This window comes from Dendropsophus ebraccatus, chromosome 1 (assembly GCF_027789765.1).
Source record: "Dendropsophus ebraccatus isolate aDenEbr1 chromosome 1, aDenEbr1.pat, whole genome shotgun sequence".
Lineage (NCBI taxonomy): Eukaryota > Metazoa > Chordata > Amphibia > Anura > Hylidae > Dendropsophus > Dendropsophus ebraccatus.
This window is the reverse complement of record NC_091454.1, coordinates 234260943-234281969: the sequence shown is the minus strand read 5'-3', so window position 1 is coordinate 234281969 and position 21027 is coordinate 234260943. Positions and strand designations below refer to the sequence as shown.

Genomic DNA, 21027 nt, shown 5'->3' with positions numbered 1-21027 from the left:
GTGAGGAGAAATATGATATGGATGCCGGGGACATGGACACTGGAGGAGAGGAGAAATGTGATATGGAGGTGAGGAGAAATGTGATATGGATCCTGGGAACATGGACACTGGAGGAGAGGAGAAATGTGATATGGATGCCGGGGACATGGACACTGGAGGAGAGGAGAAATGTGATATGGAGGTGAGGAGAAATGTGATATGGATCCTGGGAACATGGACACTGGAGGAGAGGAGAAATGTGATATGGATGCTGGGAACATGGACACTGGAGGAGAGGAGAAATGTGATATGGATGCTGGGAACATGGACACTGGAGGTGAGGAGAAATGTGATATGGAGGTGAGGAGAAATGTGATATGGATGCTGGGAACATGGACACTGGAGGTGAGGAGAAATGTGAGGGACAGTATGGTGTGGAAGTTTGTAATTTGTACACTGGGTGTGTGGATGCCGATGATTTGGACATAGACACGCATATGGACACTGGGGGTATGGACATAAGTTATATGCTCTGATGAGTCCAATTTTCCTGTTTTTCTAACTTTCAGTCATGTATGTCTGAAGATCAATGGCTAAAACCTACAATGATGTCTTCTGTAAAACCACTGTCAGGCATAGCAGGGTTTCTGTATGGTTTGGGGTGAGATGAGGGCTTCTGGTCAGGTCTTTTCAAGCACTCCTACACTCCTCGCCCACATGTGGTCTGCCATGACTTCTACACTCCTCGCCCATGTGTGGTCTGCCATGACTTCTACACTCCTCGCCCATGTGTGGTCTGCCATGACTTCTACACTCCTCGCCCATGTGTGGTCTGCCATGACTTCTACACTCCTCGCCCATGTGTGGCCTGCCATGACTTCTACACTCCTCGCCCATGTGTGGTCTGCCATGACTTCTACACTCCTCGCCCATGTGTGGTCTGCCATGACTTCTACACTCCTCGCCCATGTGTGGTCTGCCATGACTTCTACACTCCTCGCCCATGTGTGGTCTGCCATGACTTCTACACTCCTCGCCCATGTGTGGTCTGCCATGACTTCTACACTCCCAGCCCTTTTTGGTCTGCCATGACTTCTACACTCCTCATTTACCCTGCATACTGCAATAGAGGTGCTACAAACGATCTATGGGAACCTCACCTACCTGGAACTGAATGACCGAGGCTGTCCATTCCATTAAGACCATTGTAAAGTGGCATCTGGCCAGATGCTGCTGCCCCATATTAGGTGGATTTTTAAAAAAATAAAAAATGAGAGGTAAAAACCAAGTTTTCTTTAATGATACATCTATAAAGCCAAGAAGCCTATAGGTCTTACATTAAATAGATTATATACACACACTTATATACAGACAGGGGGGCTACAAAATGTCAAAATTTGGACACTATTAAATCCTATAATAAATCAGCAGCAGGAACTCTGTATACTAAAGCACAGCCTTAGTACAAAGCCTAGGTCATCATGGCGGTCGGTGAGGGGGTTCACACATGTGGTGTCTGTCTGGAAGAACAGTAATATCATATGGAGTCAGTGATGTCATATGGGAGGAAGTGATGTCATTTGGGAAGGCAGACATGTCTAGTCGTTGATCCTCAGGGTGAAGATAACCCGCCCCTGGAACTTGTCCTGATCATTCAGATTGATGTTGGCGGCGGTGACACGACACTCCACATTGTGGTCCACGTTGCGAGTCACATTCAGAAATTTTACAGCCACAAATGGCTGCGTGTAGTTCTTCTGTAGGGTTAGAAGAAGAATTAGAGCTCAAGCTCCACTGTACAGCGCTCTACACACGGATATTACATGTATATATATATATATATATATATATATATATATCTGTCATAAAAACATAGTAACAGAAGATTGTCAGCAGAAAAAGACCACTTGGTCCATCTAGTCTGCACTCTTTCTACTGCATGTAGCTGTTAGGTCCATCTTTACCATATGCAGCTATGTGTAACTATTTGCACATATTACTGAGTCACCTATGGCTACATGTGTTACATAGGAACCTAACAGCTACACCTGGTGCAGAGGGACCTACAGCTGCAGATGGTGCAGAGGGACCTATAGCTACACCTGGTGCAGAGGGACCTACAGCTGCAGATGGTGCAGAGGGACCTATAGCTACACCTGGTGCAGAGGGACCTATAGCTACACATGGTGCAGAGGGACCTATAGCTACACATGGTGCAGAGGGACCTATAGCTACACCTGGTGCAGAGGGACCTATAGCTACACCTGGTGCAGAGGGACCTATAGCTACACCTGGTGCAGAGGGACCTATAGCTACACCTGGTGCAGAGGGACCTATAGCTACACATGGTGCAGAGGGACCTATAGCTACACATGGTGCAGAGGGACCTATAGCTACACATGGTGCAGAGGGACCTATAGCTACACATGGTGCAGAGGGACCTATAGCTACACATGGTGCAGAGGGACCTATAGCTACACCTGGTGCAGAGGGACCTATAGCTACACCTGGTGCAGAGGGACCTATAGCTACACCTGGTGCAGAGGGACCTATAGCTACACATGGTGCAGAGGGACCTATAGCTACACCTGGTGCAGAGGGACCTACAGCTACACATGATGCAGAGGGACCTATAGCTACACCTGGTGCAGAGGGACCTATAGCTACACCTGGTGCCGAGGGACCTATAGCTACACCTGGTGCCGAGGGACCTATAGCTACACATGGTGCAGAGGGACCTATAGCTACAGATGGTGCAGAGGGACCTTTAGCTACACCTGGTGCAGAGGGACCTACAGCTACACATGGTGCAGAGGGACCTACAGCTACACATGGTGCAGAGGGACCTACAGCTACACCTGGTGCAGAGGGACCTACAGCTACACCTGGTGCAGAGGGACCTATAGCTACACCTGGTGCAGAGGGACCTACAGCTACACCTGGTGCAGAGGAACCTACAGCTACACCTGGTGCAGAGGGACCTATAGCTACACCTGGTGCAGAGGGACCTATAGCTACACATGGTGCAGAGGGACCTATAGCTACACATGGTGCAGAGGGACCTATAGCTACACCTGGTGCAGAGGGACCTATAGCTACACCTGGTGCAGAGGGACCTATAGCTACACATGGTGCAGAGGGACCTATAGCTACACCTGGTGCAGAGGGACCTATAGCTACACATGGTGCAGAGGGACCTATAGCTACAGATGGTGCAGAGGGACCTATAGCTACACCTGGTGCAGAGGGACCTATAGCTACACCTGGTGCAGAGGGACCTATAGCTACACATGGTGCAGAGGGACCTATAGCTACACATGGTGCAGAGGGACCTACAGCTACACATGGTGCAGAGGGACCTATAGCTACACATGGTGCAGAGGGACCTATAGCTACACATGGTGCAGAGGGACCTACAGATACACATGGTGCAGAGGGACCTATAGCTACACATGGTGCAGAGGGACCTATAGCTACACATGGTGCAGAGGGACCTATAGCTACACATGATGCAGAGGGACCTATAGCTACACATGGTGCAGAGGGACCTATAGCTACACATGGTGCAGAGGGACCTACAGCTACACATGGTGCAGAGGGACCTATAGCTACACCTGGTGCAGAGGGACCTATAGCTACAGATGGTGCAGAGGGACCTATAGCTACACCTGGTGCAGAGGGACCTATAGCTACACATGGTGCAGAGGGACCTATAGCTACAGATGGTGCAGAGGGACCTATAGCTACACATGGTGCACAGGGACCTATAGCTACACCTGGTGCAGAGGGACCTATAGCTACACATGGTGCAGAGGGAACTATAGCTACACATGGTGCAGAGGGACCTATAGCTACACCTGGTGCAGAGGGACCTATAGCTACACATGGTGCAGAGGGACCTATAGCTACACCTGGTGCAGAGGGACCTATAGCTACAGATGGTGCAGAGGGACCTATAGCTACACATGGTGCAGAGGGACCTATAGCTACACATGGTGCAGAGGGACCTATAGCTACACATGGTGCAGAGGGACCTATAGCTACACATGGTGCAGAGGGACCTATAGCTACACATGGTGCAGAGGGACCTATAGCTACACATGGTGCAGAGGGACCTATAGCTACACATGGTGCAGAGGGACCTATAGCTACACATGGTGCAGAGGGACCTACAGCTACACATGGTGCAGAGGGACCTATAGCTACACATGGTGCAGAGGGACCTATAGCTACACCTGGTGTAGAGGGACCTATAGCTACACCTGGTGCAGAGGGACCTATAGCTACACATGGTGCAGAGGGACCTATAGCTACACATGGTGCAGAGGGACCTATAGCTACAGATGGTGCAGAGGGACCTATAGCTACACCTGGTGCAGAGGGACCTATAGCTACACCTGGTGCAGAGGGACCTATAGCTACACCTGGTGCAGAGGGACCTATAGCTACACATGGTGCAGAGGGACCTATAGCTACACATGGTGCAGAGGGACCTATAGCTACACATGGTGCAGAGGGACCTATAGCTACACATGGTGCAGAGGGACCTATAGCTACACATGGTGCAGAGGGACCTATAGCTACACATGGTGCAGAGGGACCTATAGCTACACATGGTGCAGAGGGACCTATAGCTACACATGGTGCAGAGGGACCTATAGCTACACATGGTGCAGAGGGACCTATAGCTACACATGGTGCAGAGGGACCTATAGCTACACCTGGTGCAGAGGGACCTATAGCTACACATGGTGCAGAGGGACCTACAGATACAGATGGTGCAGAGGGACCTATAGCTACAGATGGTGCAGAGGGACCTATAGCTACACATGGTGCAGAGGGACCTATAGCTACACCTGGTGCAGAGGGACCTATAGCTACACCTGGTGCAGAGGGACCTATAGCTACACCTGGTGCAGAGGGACCTATAGCTACACATGGTGCAGAGGGACCTATAGCTACACATGGTGCAGAGGGACCTACAGATACACATGGTGCAGAGGGACCTATAGCTACAGATGAACTTGTCTGTCTGCTGATCACTTGGTGGTGTTGGGCAGTTTGCTGATAAGTACCCTGCGATATTGCACCCTTACTGTAATGAAGCCTTTCATTAACTGCTGTTAAGGGAAGCTGTCATAGTATGTTACTACCTCTAGGGGGCAGGCAGTGTATAGTGTGACTGCTCTTACTGTAGAGAATCCTTTCCTGTACTGTGTGTTGTATTGGACATCCCTAACCAGCTAGATTTGCCTATTGCTGCCCCCATTGTGGTCACCAGAGATGATAGTGATGGAATAAACTAATGATCAGATGTAATGTGGAGACTAACCTGAGCTCTATTCCCGTAATATGGGAAATACTGGAGATCGATGGTCCCCAGATTGGTATTGTTGAGGCTGGGGAAGTACGTCATATCACCAAGCGAAGGATTGCTGACAAAATTCTGCACAATGAGAAGAATTCATGACATTATAGAGAAAAAAAAACCAATGAGGATCTATAGAGAGTCCGATCAACACATTACAACATATAGGCACAAAGAATCACCTATAGATGCTGCGGCTATATGAGAGCAAGAAAGAGTCCTGACACATCCCCTATACATTATATATCACACACCTGACACATCCCCTATACATTATATATCACACACCTGACACATCCCCTATACATTATATATTATCACACACCTGACACATCCCCTATACATTATATAATATCACACACCTGACACATCCCCTATACATTATATATTATCACACACCTGACACATCCCCTATACATTATATATTATCACACACCTGACACATCCCCTATACATTATATATCACACACCTGACACATCCCCTATACATTATATAATATCACACACCTGACACATCCCCTATACATTATATATTATCACACACCTGACACATCCCCTATACATTATATATTATCACACACCTGACACATCCCCTATACATTATATATCACACACCTGACACATCCCCTATACATTATATATTATCACACACCTGACACATCCCCTATACTTTATATATCACACACCTGACACATCCCCTATACATTATATATTATCACACACCTGACACATCCCCTATACATTATATAATATCACACACCTGACACATCCCCTATACATTATATATTATCACACACCTGACACATCCCCTATACATTATATATATCACACACCTGACACATCCCCTATACATTATATATCACACACCTGACACATCCCCTATACATTATATAATATCACACACCTGACACATCCCCTATACATTATATATCACACACCTGACACATCCCCTATACATTATATAATATCACACACCTGACACATCCCCTATACATTATATAATATCACACACCTGACACATCCCCTATACATTATATATTATCACACACCTGACACATCCCCTATACTTTATATATCACACACCTGACACATCCCCTATACATTATATAATATCACACACCTGACACATCCCCTATACATTATATATTATCACACACCTGACACATCCCCTATACATTATATAATATCACACACCTGACACATCTCCTATACATTATATAATATCACACACCTGACACATCCCCTATACATTATATATCACACACCTGACACATCCCCTATACATTATATATCACACACCTGACATATCCCCTATACATTATATAATATCACACACCTGACACATCCCCTATACATGATATAATATCACACACCTGACACATCCCCTATACATTATATATTATCACACACCTGACACATCCCCTATACATTATATATCACACACCTGACACATCCCCTATACATTATATATCACACACCTGACACATCCCCTATACATTATATATCACACACCTGACACACCCCGTATACATGATATAATATCACACACCTGACACATCCCCTATACATTATATATCACACACCTGACATCCCCTATACATTATATAAAATCACACACCTGACACATCCCCTATACATTATATATCACACACCTGACACATCCACTATACATTATATAATATCACACACCTGACACACCCCGTATACATTATATATCACACACCTGACACATCCCCTATACATTATATATCACACACCTGACACATCCCCTATACATGATATATCACACACCTGACACATCCCCTATACATTATATACTGTCACACACCTGACACATCCCCTATACATTATATATCACACACCTGACACATCCCCTATACATTATATATCACACACCTGACACATCCCCTATACATGATATAATATCACACACCTGACACACCCCGTATACATGATATAATATCACACACCTGACACACCCCGTATACATGATATAATATCACACACCTGACACATCCCCTATACATTATATATCACACACCTGACACATCCCCTATACATTATATAATATCACACACCTGACACACCCCGTATACATTATATATCACACACCTGACACATCCCGTATACATGATATAATATCACACACCTGACACATCCCCTATACATTATATATTATCACACACCTGACACATCCCCTATACATTATATATCACACACCTGACACATCCCCTATACATTATATACTGTCACACACCTGACACATCCCCTATACTTTATATATCACACACCTGCCACATCCCCTATACATTATATAATATCACACACCTGACACACCCCGTATACATTATATATCACACACCTGACACACCCCGTATACATGATATAATATCTCTCATACACAAGTAATATAACATTCTACACAAGGCATATAGATTGTATAAGTGAGGCACTTAGTATAAAGCTTTTAGTAACCTATAATGGATGTCATCTCCCATCTGTCTGGCTTAGGTTGGAGTTAGTGGTGTATACAGGATTCAGCCTATATGTATATAGTTTCTCTAAGAGCCTACAAGCTGCCTGCAGGGATACCTATAGCTATATGGGCTCTCCTAGGAGTTCTACCTCTTACCGTCTCATTTACTGCACTTTTTAGCTTCTAAAGACAAGAAAGAAAGAAAGAAACTGAGACAAACGTAAAAAGAGACAGAAGGTGACCTCCACCCGAGACGTCTGCACACTCACCTTCCCCGCACAGCTGATGGTGATGGAGGTGTTAGAGATATCCTTAACCGGGGCAGGAAGGAAATGTATCACCTGCAGAAGGAAGAGAAGGTTACCTGCATGTCAGGCGGAGATTATGGAGGAGACATCACGGACAAGGGAGATAGGATGAGGGACAGGAGAGGTAGGATGAGGGACGGGAGACGGGGGGGGAAGAGATAGGATGAGGGACAGGAGACAGGGAGGGAAGAGATAGGATGAGGGACAGGAGAGGTAGGATGAGGGACGGGAGACGGGGGGGGGGAAGAGATAGGATGAGGGACGGGAGAGATAGGATGAGGGACAGGAGACAGGGAGGGAAGAGATAGGATGAGGGACAGGAGACAGGGAGGGAAGAGATAGGATGAGGGACAGGAGACAGGGAGGGAAGAGATAGGATGAGGGATGGGAGACGGGGGAAGAGATAGGATGAGGGAGGGAAGAGATAGGATGAGGGACAGGAGAGGGGGGGGGAAGAGATAGGATGAGGGATGGGAGACGGGGGAAGAGATAGGATGAGGGATGGGAGAGATAGGATGAGGGACAGGAGAGGGGGGGGAAGAGATAGGATGAGGGACAGGAGACAGGGAGGGAAGAGATAGGATGAGGGACAGGAGAGGTAGGATGAGGGACGGGAGACGGGGGGGAAGAGATAGGATGAGGGACGGGAGACAGGGAGGAAGAGATAGGATGAGGGACAGGAGAGAGAGGATGAGGGACAGGAGACGGGGGGGAAGAGATAGGATGAGGGATGGGAGACGGAGGGAAGAGATAGGATGAGGGACAGGAGACGGGGGGGAAGAGATAGGTTGAGGGATGGGAGACGGAGGGAAGAGATAGGATGAGGGACGGGAGACAGGGGGGAAGAGATAGGATGAGGGACAGGAGAGATAGGATGAGGGACAAGAGACGGGGGAAGAGATAGGATGAGGAACGGGAGACGGAGGGAAGAGATAGGATGAGGGACGGGAGAGATAGGATGAGGGACAGGAGATGGAGGGAAGTGATAGGATGAGGGACAGGAGACGGGAGGGAAGAGATAGGATGAGGGACAGGAGACGGGGGGAAGAGATAGGATGAGGAACGGGAGACGGAGGGAAGAGATAGGATGAGGGATGGGAGACGGAGGGAAGAGATAGGATGAGGGACGGGAGACAGGGGGGAAGAGATAGGATGAGGGACAGGAGAGATAGGATGAGGGACGGGAGACGGGGGGAAGAGATAGGATGAGGGACAGGAGACAGGGGAAAGAGATAGGATGAGGGACAGGAGAGATAGGATGAGGGATGGGAGAGATAGGATGAGGGACAGGAGAGATAGGATGAGGGACAGGAGAGATAGGATGAGGGACAGGAGACGGGGGGGAAGAGATAGGATGAGGGATGGGAGACGGGGGGAAGAGTTAGGATGAGGGATGGGAGACGGGGGGGAAGAGATAGGATGAGGGACGGGAGAGTTAGGATGAGGGACAAGAGACGGGGGAAGAGATAGGATGAGGAACGGGAGACGGAGGGAAGAGATAGGATGAGGGACGGGAGAGATAGGATGAGGGACAGGAGATGGAGGGAAGTGATAGGATGAGGGACAGGAGACGGGAGGGAAGAGATAGGATGAGGGACAGGAGACGGGGGGAAGAGATAGGATGAGGAACGGGAGACGGAGGGAAGAGATAGGATGAGGGATGGGAGACGGAGGGAAGAGATAGGATGAGGGACGGGAGACAGGGGGGAAGAGATAGGATGAGGGACAGGAGAGATAGGATGAGGGACGGGAGACGGGGGGAAGAGATAGGATGAGGGACAGGAGACAGGGGAAAGAGATAGGATGAGGGACAGGAGAGATAGGATGAGGGATGGGAGAGATAGGATGAGGGACAGGAGAGATAGGATGAGGGACAGGAGAGATAGGATGAGGGACAGGAGACGGGGGGGAAGAGATAGGATGAGGGATGGGAGACGGGGGGAAGAGTTAGGATGAGGGATGGGAGACGGGGGGGAAGAGATAGGATGAGGGACGGGAGAGTTAGGATGAGGGACGGGAGACAGGGGGAAAAGATAGGATGGGCCCTCAGTGCGCCGCTCCGACACACTACACTGCCCCAGGAAGCTACAGATGCAGTCGCCAGGAGGCCGGGTGAGCGCAATGAATATTCAATACAAGCTGGGAGGGGGAGTGGTTAGGCGGGCTAAAGTGCAGCACGAAACCATCACCACTCCCCCCCCATAGGTGCTGACAGATTCCCTTTAAGTCCCCGTAGTTGGCAGCGGTGGATTTAGATAAAACCTTTACAGGCGTTGGCCAATAGTAGGTATACGACAAAGTCCAAAGCAGGTACTAGTAAAAATACATTTATTTGTCTCAAGGGTCCCTATATCTTCTAGCCGACAGCGCCTGTCAAGGTTTTATTTATATCCACCGCTGCCAACTGCGGGGACTCGACACCCCACCATTGTGCGAGGAGAAGGGGGTTGTCTCAGAAAGGACAGGAGACGGGGGTGTGAGAGGGAAAGACGGTAAACAGGACAGGTGAGATGGGGGGGGTGGACAGGTGAGATGGGGGGGGGCGGACAGGTGAGATATAGGGGGGGTGGACAGGTAAGATGGGGGGGTGGACAGTGAGACGGGGGAGTGGACAGGTGAGATGGGGGGTGGACAGGTGAGATATAGGGGGGGTGGACAGGTAAGATGGGGGGGTGGACAGGTGAGATGGGGGGGGGCGGACAGGTGAGACGGGGGGTGGACAGGTGAGACGGGGTGGGTGGACAGGTGAGACGGGGGGTGGACAGGTGAGACGGGGGGGTGGACAGGTGAGATGGGGGTGGACAGGTGAGACGGGGGGTGGACAGGTGAGACGGGGGGGGGGGTGGACAGGTGAGATGGGGGGTGGACAGGTTATGGTGAATCACCTTGTTCATCTTTATGAGCACACATGGTGTTCCACTGGAATATCCGTATGTTGGGTCGTTAATTCCAGAACATTCCCCCAGACTGTCCCGTAGAAACTGGCATGCTTTCTTTGGGAAGATTCGTACATCTCCTGTGTCGTCCTGCTTGTAGTATGTCCCACTGGGGCAGGTGGCGCCTCTCTCCTCCTGCACAGTCCTGTTATAGTCTGGACAGCAAAGAGGGTCTTATTATCATCAGCCCTTTTATTGGCACATCGGAGGGTGTAAATGGGAAATGTTTGTGCCGTACCTTGGAGCACAGAGTTCAGCCCGTTCACGTATGTCTGCCAGCTGGTGTTCTGAGTTGTATTATATCTTACATCCATGGTGTTAATCTGTGGTCGTATCATGAGCCCTGGGGAGAAGGGGAGAAGAGATAATGATAGGTGGCCTTTCCAATGACCGACACATGACCCTAAATATGAAGAGTGATCCTGCCGAGCCGGGGCGGCCACTAGTGAACCCCATCTATCTTCCACCACCTTCTACTGTTATCCAGTTGGTGACATCTCACGAGTGACACCTTGCTGGGCCCAATATCTACTGCTTTGGTTTAACCAGGATTATAGCAGACCTTTATAACGGTCCCAGGAACGTTCTTTTACCTGACAATTGGCCCATGTAAAAGTGCCAACAATCAGCCAATGAGCAAGCAAACCCACAAAGGCCGATTGGATATTTTGTGCTGCTGGTAAAATCATAGTTATTGGCCGGACATCTAACAGAAGAAAAAAGCATATATACAAAAAGGTAGCACACCAACCCATACTTTATTGAGGGAAATACAAAAAATCTATGTAAGAAATACCAAACAGGAGCAGTAAAACTAGGGGCCCTAACTACCGCCAAGGTCCCGCTATGTTTGACTTTTTAAATGTTTTAATGCTTGGTGGTGGTTAGAGCTTTTGCCTGAGTTTTACTGCCCCTGCTCGGTATTTTTTGCATAGATTTTGTATTTGATGTGCTACCTTTTTGTGCATATGCTTTTCTGTTCTTTTTGGTTATTTGACTTTTTATATGCATTGGTTTAGCACTTAGGTATATGGATTTGCTGTCCGCCGAATTCTTTTGGGTTTAGTTAATTGGCCGCACATCTGTCTAACCAGCCGCTGATTATGCATTTAAATGGTCGCACAATTCCTTGTCCTGCGAACGAGCAGCAAAGGGAGACGAAATAACTCAGACAGGGGCAGCTCCTGAGGCACAATCCTGCAGATCCCCCAGGACTGTGCCCTCTGCTGATCCCCCAGGACTGTGCCCTCTGCTGATCCCCCAGGACTGTGCCCTCTGCTGATCCCCCAGGACTGTGCCCTCTGCTGATCCCCCAGGACTGTGCCCTCTGCTGATCCCCCAGGACTGTGCCCTCTGCTGATCCCCCAGGACTGTGCCCTCTGCTGATCCCCCAGGACTGTGCCCTCTGCTGATCCCCCAGGACTGTGCCCTCTGCTGATCCCCCAGGACTGTGCCCTCTGCTGATCCCCCAGGACTGTGCCCTCTGCAGACCCCCCAGGACTGTGCCCTCTGCAGACCCCCCAGGACTGTGCCCTCTGCTGATCCCCCACGACTGTGCCCTCTGCAGACCCCCCACGACTGTGCCCTCTGCAGACCCCCCAGGACTGTGCCCTCTGCTGATCACCCAGGACTGTGCCCTCTGCTGATCCCCCAGGACTGTGCCCTCTGCTGATCCCCCAGGACTGTGCCCTCTGCTGATCCCCCAGGACTGTGCCCTCTGCTGATCCCCCAGGACTGTGCCCTCTACTGACCCCCCAGGACTGTGCCCTCTGCTGATCCCCCAAAACTGTGATCCCCCCTGTGCTCCCCCCCCCCAGGACTGTGCCCTCTGCCGATCCTTAGACTGCCTGGTTCATGGGTTTACCTGGATAAGCCAGTCGGTCGCTGTATGTTGGATAATAATTATCAATGGTCTGTAACATCACCCACATGCAGAGCGAGAAGAGGGCCGTAAGGAAGGCGTAAAACACCACATAAAAGAGAATGATCAGCACTGCGGGAAACAAAGGGTTAAATGCATTAATACAATAACTACACACACACACATATATATATAATATATAATTATATATATATATGTGTGTGTACATGGCAACTCTGTGTGTGTCACTTACGTATGACCTCACCCCCGATCATCTCTTACCCCAGCTGCCCCGGCCTCTCTTACCCCAGCTGCCCCAGCATCTCTTACCCCAGCTGCCCCCGGCCTCTCTTACCCCAGCTGCCCCCGATCATCTCTTACCCCAGCTGCCCCCGATCATCTCTTACCCCAGCTGCCCCAGCATCTCTTACCCCAGCTGCCCCCGATCATCTCTTACCCCAGCTGCCCCAGCATCTCTTACCCCAGCTGCCCCCGATCATCTCTTACCCCAGCTGCCCCAGCATCTCTTACCCCAGCCTCTCTTACCCCAGCTGCCCCAGCCTCTCTTACCCCAGCTGCCCCAGCATCTCTTACCCCAGCTGCCCCAGCATCTCTTACCCCAGCTGCCCCAGCCTCTCTTACCCCAGCTGCCCCAGCCTCTCTTACCCCAGCTGCCCCAGCCTCTCTTACCCCAGCTGCCCCAGCCTTTCTTACCCCAGCTGCCCCCGGCCTCTCTTACCCCAGCTGCCCCCGGCCTCTCTTACCCCAGCTGCCCCAGCATCTCCTTACCCCAGCTGCCCCCGGCCTCTCTTACCCCAGCTGCCCCAGCCTCTCTTACCCCAGCTGCCCCAGCCTCTCTTACCCCAGCTGCCCCAGCCTCTCTTACCCCAGCTGCCCCAGCCTCTCTTACCCCAGCTGCCCCCAGCATCTCTTACCCCAGCTGCCCCAGCCTCTCTTACCCCAGCATCTCTTACCCCAGCTGCCCCAGCATCTCTTACCCCAGCTGCCCCAGCCTCTCTTACCCCAGCTGCCCCCGGCCTCTCTTACCCCAGCTGCCCCCGGCCTCTCTTACCCCAGCTGCCCCAGCCTCTCTTACCCCAGCTGCCCCAGCCTCTCTTACCCCAGCTGCCCCAGCATCTCTTACCCCAGTTACCCCAGCCTCTCTTACCCCAGCTGCCCCAGCATCTCTTACCCCAGCTGCCCCAGCCTCTCTTACCCCAGCTGCCCCAGCCTCTCTTACCCCAGCTGCCCCCAGCCTCTCTTACCCCAGCTGCCCCCAGCATCTCCTTACCCCAGCTGCCCCCAGCCTCTCTTACCCCAGCTGCCCCCAGCATCTCCTTACCCCAGCTGCCCCAGCCTCTCTTACCCCAGATGCCCCCGGCCTTTCTTACCCCAGCTGCCCCCAGCATCTCCTTACCCCAGCTGCCCCCAGCCTCTCTTACCCCAGCTGCCCCAGCATCTCCTTACCCCAGCTGCCCCCAGCCTCTCTTACCCCAGCTGCTTGCTGTCCGGCCCATAAACTCCCGGGTCTTTGGGTTCCATATAAATTCCTTGAATTCGTCCATGTATTGCTTCCAGGACTTCTTCTGGGTGAGAGCCGCCATGGTCCTGATCCTCCTGTCCCAGCCTCCCAGGTGACTGATCCACAGAAGCGGAACAGCAGCACATTTATGGCAGGTGGCTCCTCCCCCTCATGAATATTAAGCAGCTTCATCCCCCGCCCCTAAACAATGACGATGATTCTGTAACCTAGAAACCCTGTGGCGTATCACACACTATAGTATATTAGATACACCGTCTCAGCAGACAGTATCCATATAGTAGATTAGATACACTGTCTCAGCAGACAGTATCCATATAGTAGATTAGATACACTGTCTCAGCAGACAGTATCCATATAGTAGATTAGATACACTGTCTCAGCAGACAGTATCACATATAGTAGATTAGATACACTGTCTCAGCAGAAAGTCCAACAGCCCCTTGGAGATACCCCGGTTATGGCCAGCAATGTGGATGCAGGCGGGTAGGCCCCCAATCCTCGGTTCCCACAGCATGTATGACAAAGACCAGGAGGTCGAAACGTTGCATTTCTATTGTACCCCAATATGTGAATAAACACGCTTCATTTTGAATGCTGTGGGAACCCCCCTTTTTGAGGATTAGATACATTGTCTCAGCAGACAGTATCACACATGATAGGATTAGATACATTGCACAGAAAGCATCAGATATGTAATGATGTGGCTCTGGGAAGGGGCAGTTTCGCACTTGTAGGGTAACAATAGCAGTATCTCTCCGGGTGTGGGATACATTGTGTGCAGAGTACGGCCACACCCGGCCCTCGCCTCCGAGAACCTGACGGACCACTTCTTGCTGGGTCAGGTACAGACTGGATCTTTCTGTCCTTCTCTCCTCACATCCTTATTAACATACCTGAACTGATGTGTATCTCAGCCTCTCACCTGTATTGTCCCCGGGCACAGGAGCCACTATATACAGTACCAAGCCCTGGACGAGGAGGTGATGGCACTGCGCCCACTGGGTGATAGACTAGTATGTAACCCCCCCAGACCATGTAGTGATGGCACTGCGCCCACCGGGGTGATAGACTAGTATGTAACCCCCCCAGACCATGTAGTGATGGCACTGCACTCACCGGGGTGATAGACTAGTATGTAACCCCCCCAGACTATGTAGGGATGGCACTGCGCCCACCGGGGTGATAGACTAGTATGTAACCCCCCCAGACTATGTAGGGATGGCACTGCGCCCACCGGGGTGATAGACTAGTATGTAACCCCCCCCCAGACTATGTAGTGGTGGCACTGCGCCCACCGGGTGATAGACTAGTATGTACCCCCCCCCAGACTATGTAGTGGTGGCACTGTGCCCACCGGGGTGATAGACTAGTATGTAACCCCCCCAGACTATGTAGTGGTGGCACTGCGCCCACTGGGGTGATAGACTAGTATGTAACCCCCCCCCCCAGACTATGTAGTGATGGCACTGCGCCCACTGGGGTGATAGACTAGTATGTAACCCCCCCCAGACTATGTAGTGATGGCACTGCGCCCACCGGGTGATAGACTAGTATGTAACCCCCCCCCCCCCCCCCCCAGACTATGTAGTGATGGCACTGCGCCCACCAGGGTGATAGACTAGTAAGTAACCCCCCCAGACTATGTAGTGGTGGCACTGCGCCCACTGGGGTGATAGACTAGTATGTAACCCCCCCAGACTATGTAGTGATGGCACTGCGCCCACTGGGGTGATAGACTAGTATGTAACCCCCCCAGACTATGTAGTGATGGCACTGCGCCCACTGGGGTGATAGACTAGTATGTAACCCCCCCCCCCCCCCAGACTATGTAGTGATGGCACTGCGCCCACAGGGGTGATAGACTAGTATGTAACCCCCCCAGACTATGTAGTGGTGGCACTGTGCCCACTGGGGTGATAGACTAGTATGTAACCCCCCCAGACTATGTAGTGATGGCACTGCGCCCACCGGGTGATAGACTAGTATGTAACCCCCCAGACTATGTAGTGATGGCACTGCGCCCACCGGGTGATAGACTAGTATGTAACCCCCCAGACTATGTAGTGATGGCACTGCGCCCACCGGGGTGATAGACTAGTATGTAACCCCCCTCCCCCAGACTATTTAGTGGTGGCACTGCGCCCACCGGGTGATAGACTAGTATGTAACCCCCCCAGACTATGTAGGGATGGCACTGCGCCCACCGGGGTGATAGACTAGTATGTAACCCCCCTCCCCCAGACTATGTAGTGATGGCACTGCGCCCACCGGGGTGATAGACTAGTATGTAACCCCCCCAGACTATGTAGTGGTGGCACTGCGCCCACTGGGGTGATAGACTAGTATGTAACCCCCCCAGACTATGTAGTGATGGCACTGCGCCCACCGGGGTGATAGACTAGTATGTAACCCCCCCAGACTATGTAGTGGTGGCACTGCGCCCACTGGGGTGATAGACTAGTATGTAACCCCCCAGACTATGTAGTGATGGCACTGCGCCCACCGGGGTGATAGACTAGTATGTAACCCCCCCCCCAGACTATGTAGTGATGGCACTGCGCCCACTGGGGTGATAGACTAGTATGTAACACCCCCCCCCCCCCAGACTATGTAGTGATGGCACTGCGCCCACCGGGTGATAGACTAGTATGTAACCCCCCCAGACTATGTAGTGATGGCACTGCGCCCACCGGGTGATAGACTAGTATGTAACCCCCCAGACTATGTAGTGATGGCACTGCGCCCACTGGGGTGATAGACTAGTATGTAACCCCCCCCCCCCCCAGACTATGTAGTGATGGCACTGCGCCCACCGGGTGATAGACTAGTATGTAACCCCCCCAGACTATGTAGTGATGGCACTGCGCCCACCGGGGTGATAGACTAGTATGTAACCCCCCAGACTAAGTAGTGGTGGCACTGCGCCCACCGGGGTGATAGACTAGTATGTAACCCCCCCAGACTATGTAGTGATGGCACTGCGCCCACTGGGGTGATAGACTAGTATGTAACCCCCCAGACTATGTAGTGATGGCACTGCGCCCACTGGGGTGATAGACTAGTATGTAACCCCCCCCTGACTATGTAGTGATGGCACTGCGCCCACCGGGTGATAGACTAGTATGTACCCCCCCCCAGACTATGTAGTGATGGCACTGCGCCCACCGGGTGATAGACTAGTATGTACCCCCCCCCAGACTATGTAGTGATGGCACTGTGCCCACTGGAGTGATAGACTAGTATGTAACCCCCCCCCTGACTATGTAGTGATGGCACTGCGCCCACCGGGGTGATAGACTAGTATGTAACCCCCCAGACTATGTAGTGGTGGCACTGCGCCCACCGGGTGATAGACTAGTATGTAGCCCCCCAGACTATGTAGTGATGGCACTGCGCCCACCGGGTGATAGACTAGTATGTAACCCCCCCAGACTATGTAGTGATGGCACTGCGCCCACCGGGTGATAGACTAGTATGTAACCCCCCCCCCAGACTATGTAGTGGTGGCACTGCGCCCACCGGGGTGATAGACTAGTATGTAACCCCTCCCCCAGACTATGTAGTGATGGCACTGCGCCCACTGGGGTGATAGACTAGTATGTAACCCCCCCTGACTATGTAGTGATGGCACTGCGCCCACCGGGGTGATAGACTAGTATGTAACCCCCCAGACTATGTAGTGATGGCACTGCGCCCACCGGGGTGATAGACTAGTATGTAACCCCCCAGACTATGTAGTGATGGCACTGCGCCCACCGGGGTGATAGACTAGTATGTAACCCCCCCCCCCCAGAATATGTAGTGATGGCACTGCGCCCACCGGGGTGATAGACTAGTATGTAACCCCCCCCCTGACTATGTAGTGATGGCACTGCGCACACTGGGGTGATAGACTAGTATGTAACCCCCCCCCCCCCCCCCCCGACTATGTAGTGATGGCACTGCGCCCACCGGGGTGATAGACTAGTATGTAACCCCCCCAGACTATGTAGTACTGGCACTGCGCCCACTGGGGTGATAGACTAGTATGTAACCCCCCCCAGACTATGTAGTGATGGCACTGCGCCCACTGGGGTGATAGACTAGTATGTAACCCCCCCCCCCAGACTATGTAGTGGTGGCACTGCACCCACCGGGGTAATAGACTAGTATGTAACCCCCCCCCCCAGACTATGTAGAGATGGCACTGCGCCCACCGGGGTAATAGACTAGTATGTAACCCCCCCCCCCAGACTATGTAGTGATGGCACTGCGCCCACTGGGGTGATAGACTAGTATGTAACCCCCCCAGACTATGTAGTGATGGCACTGTGCCCACCGGGGTGATAGACTAGTATGTAACCCCCCCCCCCCCCCCCCCAGACTATGTAGTTGTGGCACTGCGCCCACTGGGGTGATAGACTAGTATGTAACCCCCCCCCCCAGACTATGTAGTGATGGCACTGCGCCCACTGGGGTGATAGACTAGTATGTAACCCCCCCCCCCCAGACTATGTAGTGATGGCACTGCGCCCACTGGAGTGATAGACTAGTATGTAACCCCCCCAGACTATGTAGTGATGGCAGTGCGCCCACCGGGTGATAGACTAGTATGTAACCCCCCCAGGACTATGTAGTGATGGCACTGCGCCCACCGGGTGATAGACGTAGTATGTAACCCCCCAGACTATGTAGTGATTGGCACTGAGCCCACTGGGGTGATAGACTAGTATGTAACACCCCCCCCCCCCCCCCCCCAGACTATGTAGGGATGGCACTGCGCCCACCGGGGTGATAGACTAGTATGTAACCCCCCCAGACTATGTAGTGATGGCACTGCGCCCACTGGAGTGATAGACTAGTATGTAACCCCCCAGACTATGTAGTGATGGCACTGCGCCCACCGGGTGATAGACTAGTATGTAACCCCCCCAGACTATGTAGTGATGGCACTGCGCCCACTGGGGTGATAGACTAGTATGTAACCCCCCCAGACTATATAGTGGTGGCACTGCGCCCACTGGGGTGATAGACTAGTATGTAACCCCCCCCCCCCCCAGACTATGTAGTGATGGCACTGCGCCCACCGGGTGATAGACTAGTATGTAACCCCCCAGACTATGTAGTGATGGCACTGCGCCCACTGGGGTGATAGACTAGTATGTAACACCCCCCCCCCCCCCAGACTATGTAGGGATGGCACTGCGCCCACCGGGGTGATAGACTAGTATGTAACCCCCCCCAGACTATGTAGGGATGGCACTGCGCCCACCGGGGTGATAGACTAGTATGTAACCCCCCCAGACTATGTAGTGGTGGCACTGCGCCCACTGGAGTGATAGACTAGTATGTAACCTCCCCCCCCCCAGACTATGTAGGGATGGCACTGCGCCCACCGGGGTGATAGACTAGTATGTAACCCCCCCCCCCCCCCCCCAGACTATGTAGTGATGGCACTGCACCCAACGGGGTGATAGACTAGTATGTAACCCCCCAGACTATGTAGTGATGTCACTGCGCCCACCGGGGGTGATAGACTAGTATGTAACCCCCCAGACTATGTAGGGATGGCACTGCACCCACCGGGGGTGATAGACTAGTATGTAACCCCCCCAGACTATGTAGTGATGTCACTGCGCCCACTGGTGTAATAGACTAGTATGTAACCCCCCCCCAGACTATGTAGTGGTGGCACTGCACCCACAGGGGTGATAGACTAGTATGTAACCACCCCCAGACTATGTAGTGATGGCACTGCGCCTACTGGGGTGATAGACTAGTATGTAACCCCCCAGACTATGTAGTGATGGCACTGCGCCCACTGGGGTGATAGACTAGTATGTAACCCCCCCAGACTATGTAGTGATGGCACTGCGCCCACCGGGGTGATAGACTAGTATGTAACCCCCCCCCAGACTATGTAGTGGTGGCACTGCGCCCACCGGGGTGATAGACTAGTATGTAACCCCCCCCCCAGACTATGTAGTGATGGCACTGCGCCCACTGGGGTGATAGACTAGTATGTAACCCCCCCAGACTATGTAGTGATGGCACTGCGCCCACCGGGTGATAGACTAGTATGTAACCCCCCAGACTATGTAGTGATGGCACTGCGCCCACTGGGGTGATAGACTAGTATGTAACCCCCCCAGACTATGTAGTGGTGGCACTGCGCCCACTGGGGTGATAGACTAGTATGTAACCCGCCCCCCCCCCAGACTATGTAGTGGTGGCACTGCGCCCACTGGGGTGATAGACTAGTATGTAACCCGCCCCCCCCCCAGACTATGTAGGGATGGCACTGCGCCCACTGGGGTGATAGACTAGTATGTAACCCCCCCAGACTATGTAGTGATGGCACTGCGCCCACCGGTGTGATAGACTAGTATGTAACCCCCCCCCCAGACTATGTAGTGGTGGCACTGCGCCCACCGGGGTGATAGACTAGTATGTAACCCCCCCCCCAGACTATGTAGTGATGGCACTGCGCCCACCGGGGTGATAGACTAGTATGTAGCCCCCCCCCCCCCCCGACTATGTAGTGATGGCACTGCGCCCACTGGGGTGATAGACTAGT

The 21027-nt window shown here is 52.0% G+C and overlaps 1 protein-coding gene across 1 annotated transcript; it reads right to left on the bottom strand.

Annotated features, from left to right (window-relative positions):
- Positions 1 to 1257: 1257 nt before the first annotated feature.
- Positions 1258 to 14557, bottom strand: LOC138772737 (sodium/potassium-transporting ATPase subunit beta-2-like). Its single transcript, XM_069953390.1, has 7 exons — positions 14421 to 14557; positions 12932 to 13060; positions 11306 to 11410; positions 11017 to 11222; positions 8093 to 8164; positions 5312 to 5425; positions 1258 to 1736 (listed from the first exon to the last, which is right to left on the bottom strand). Exons 1-7 carry the CDS (start codon positions 14530 to 14532, stop codon positions 1578 to 1580), a joined length of 897 nt encoding a protein of 298 aa, XP_069809491.1. The 5' UTR covers positions 14533 to 14557; the 3' UTR covers positions 1258 to 1577.
- Positions 14558 to 21027: the final 6470 nt, after the last annotated feature.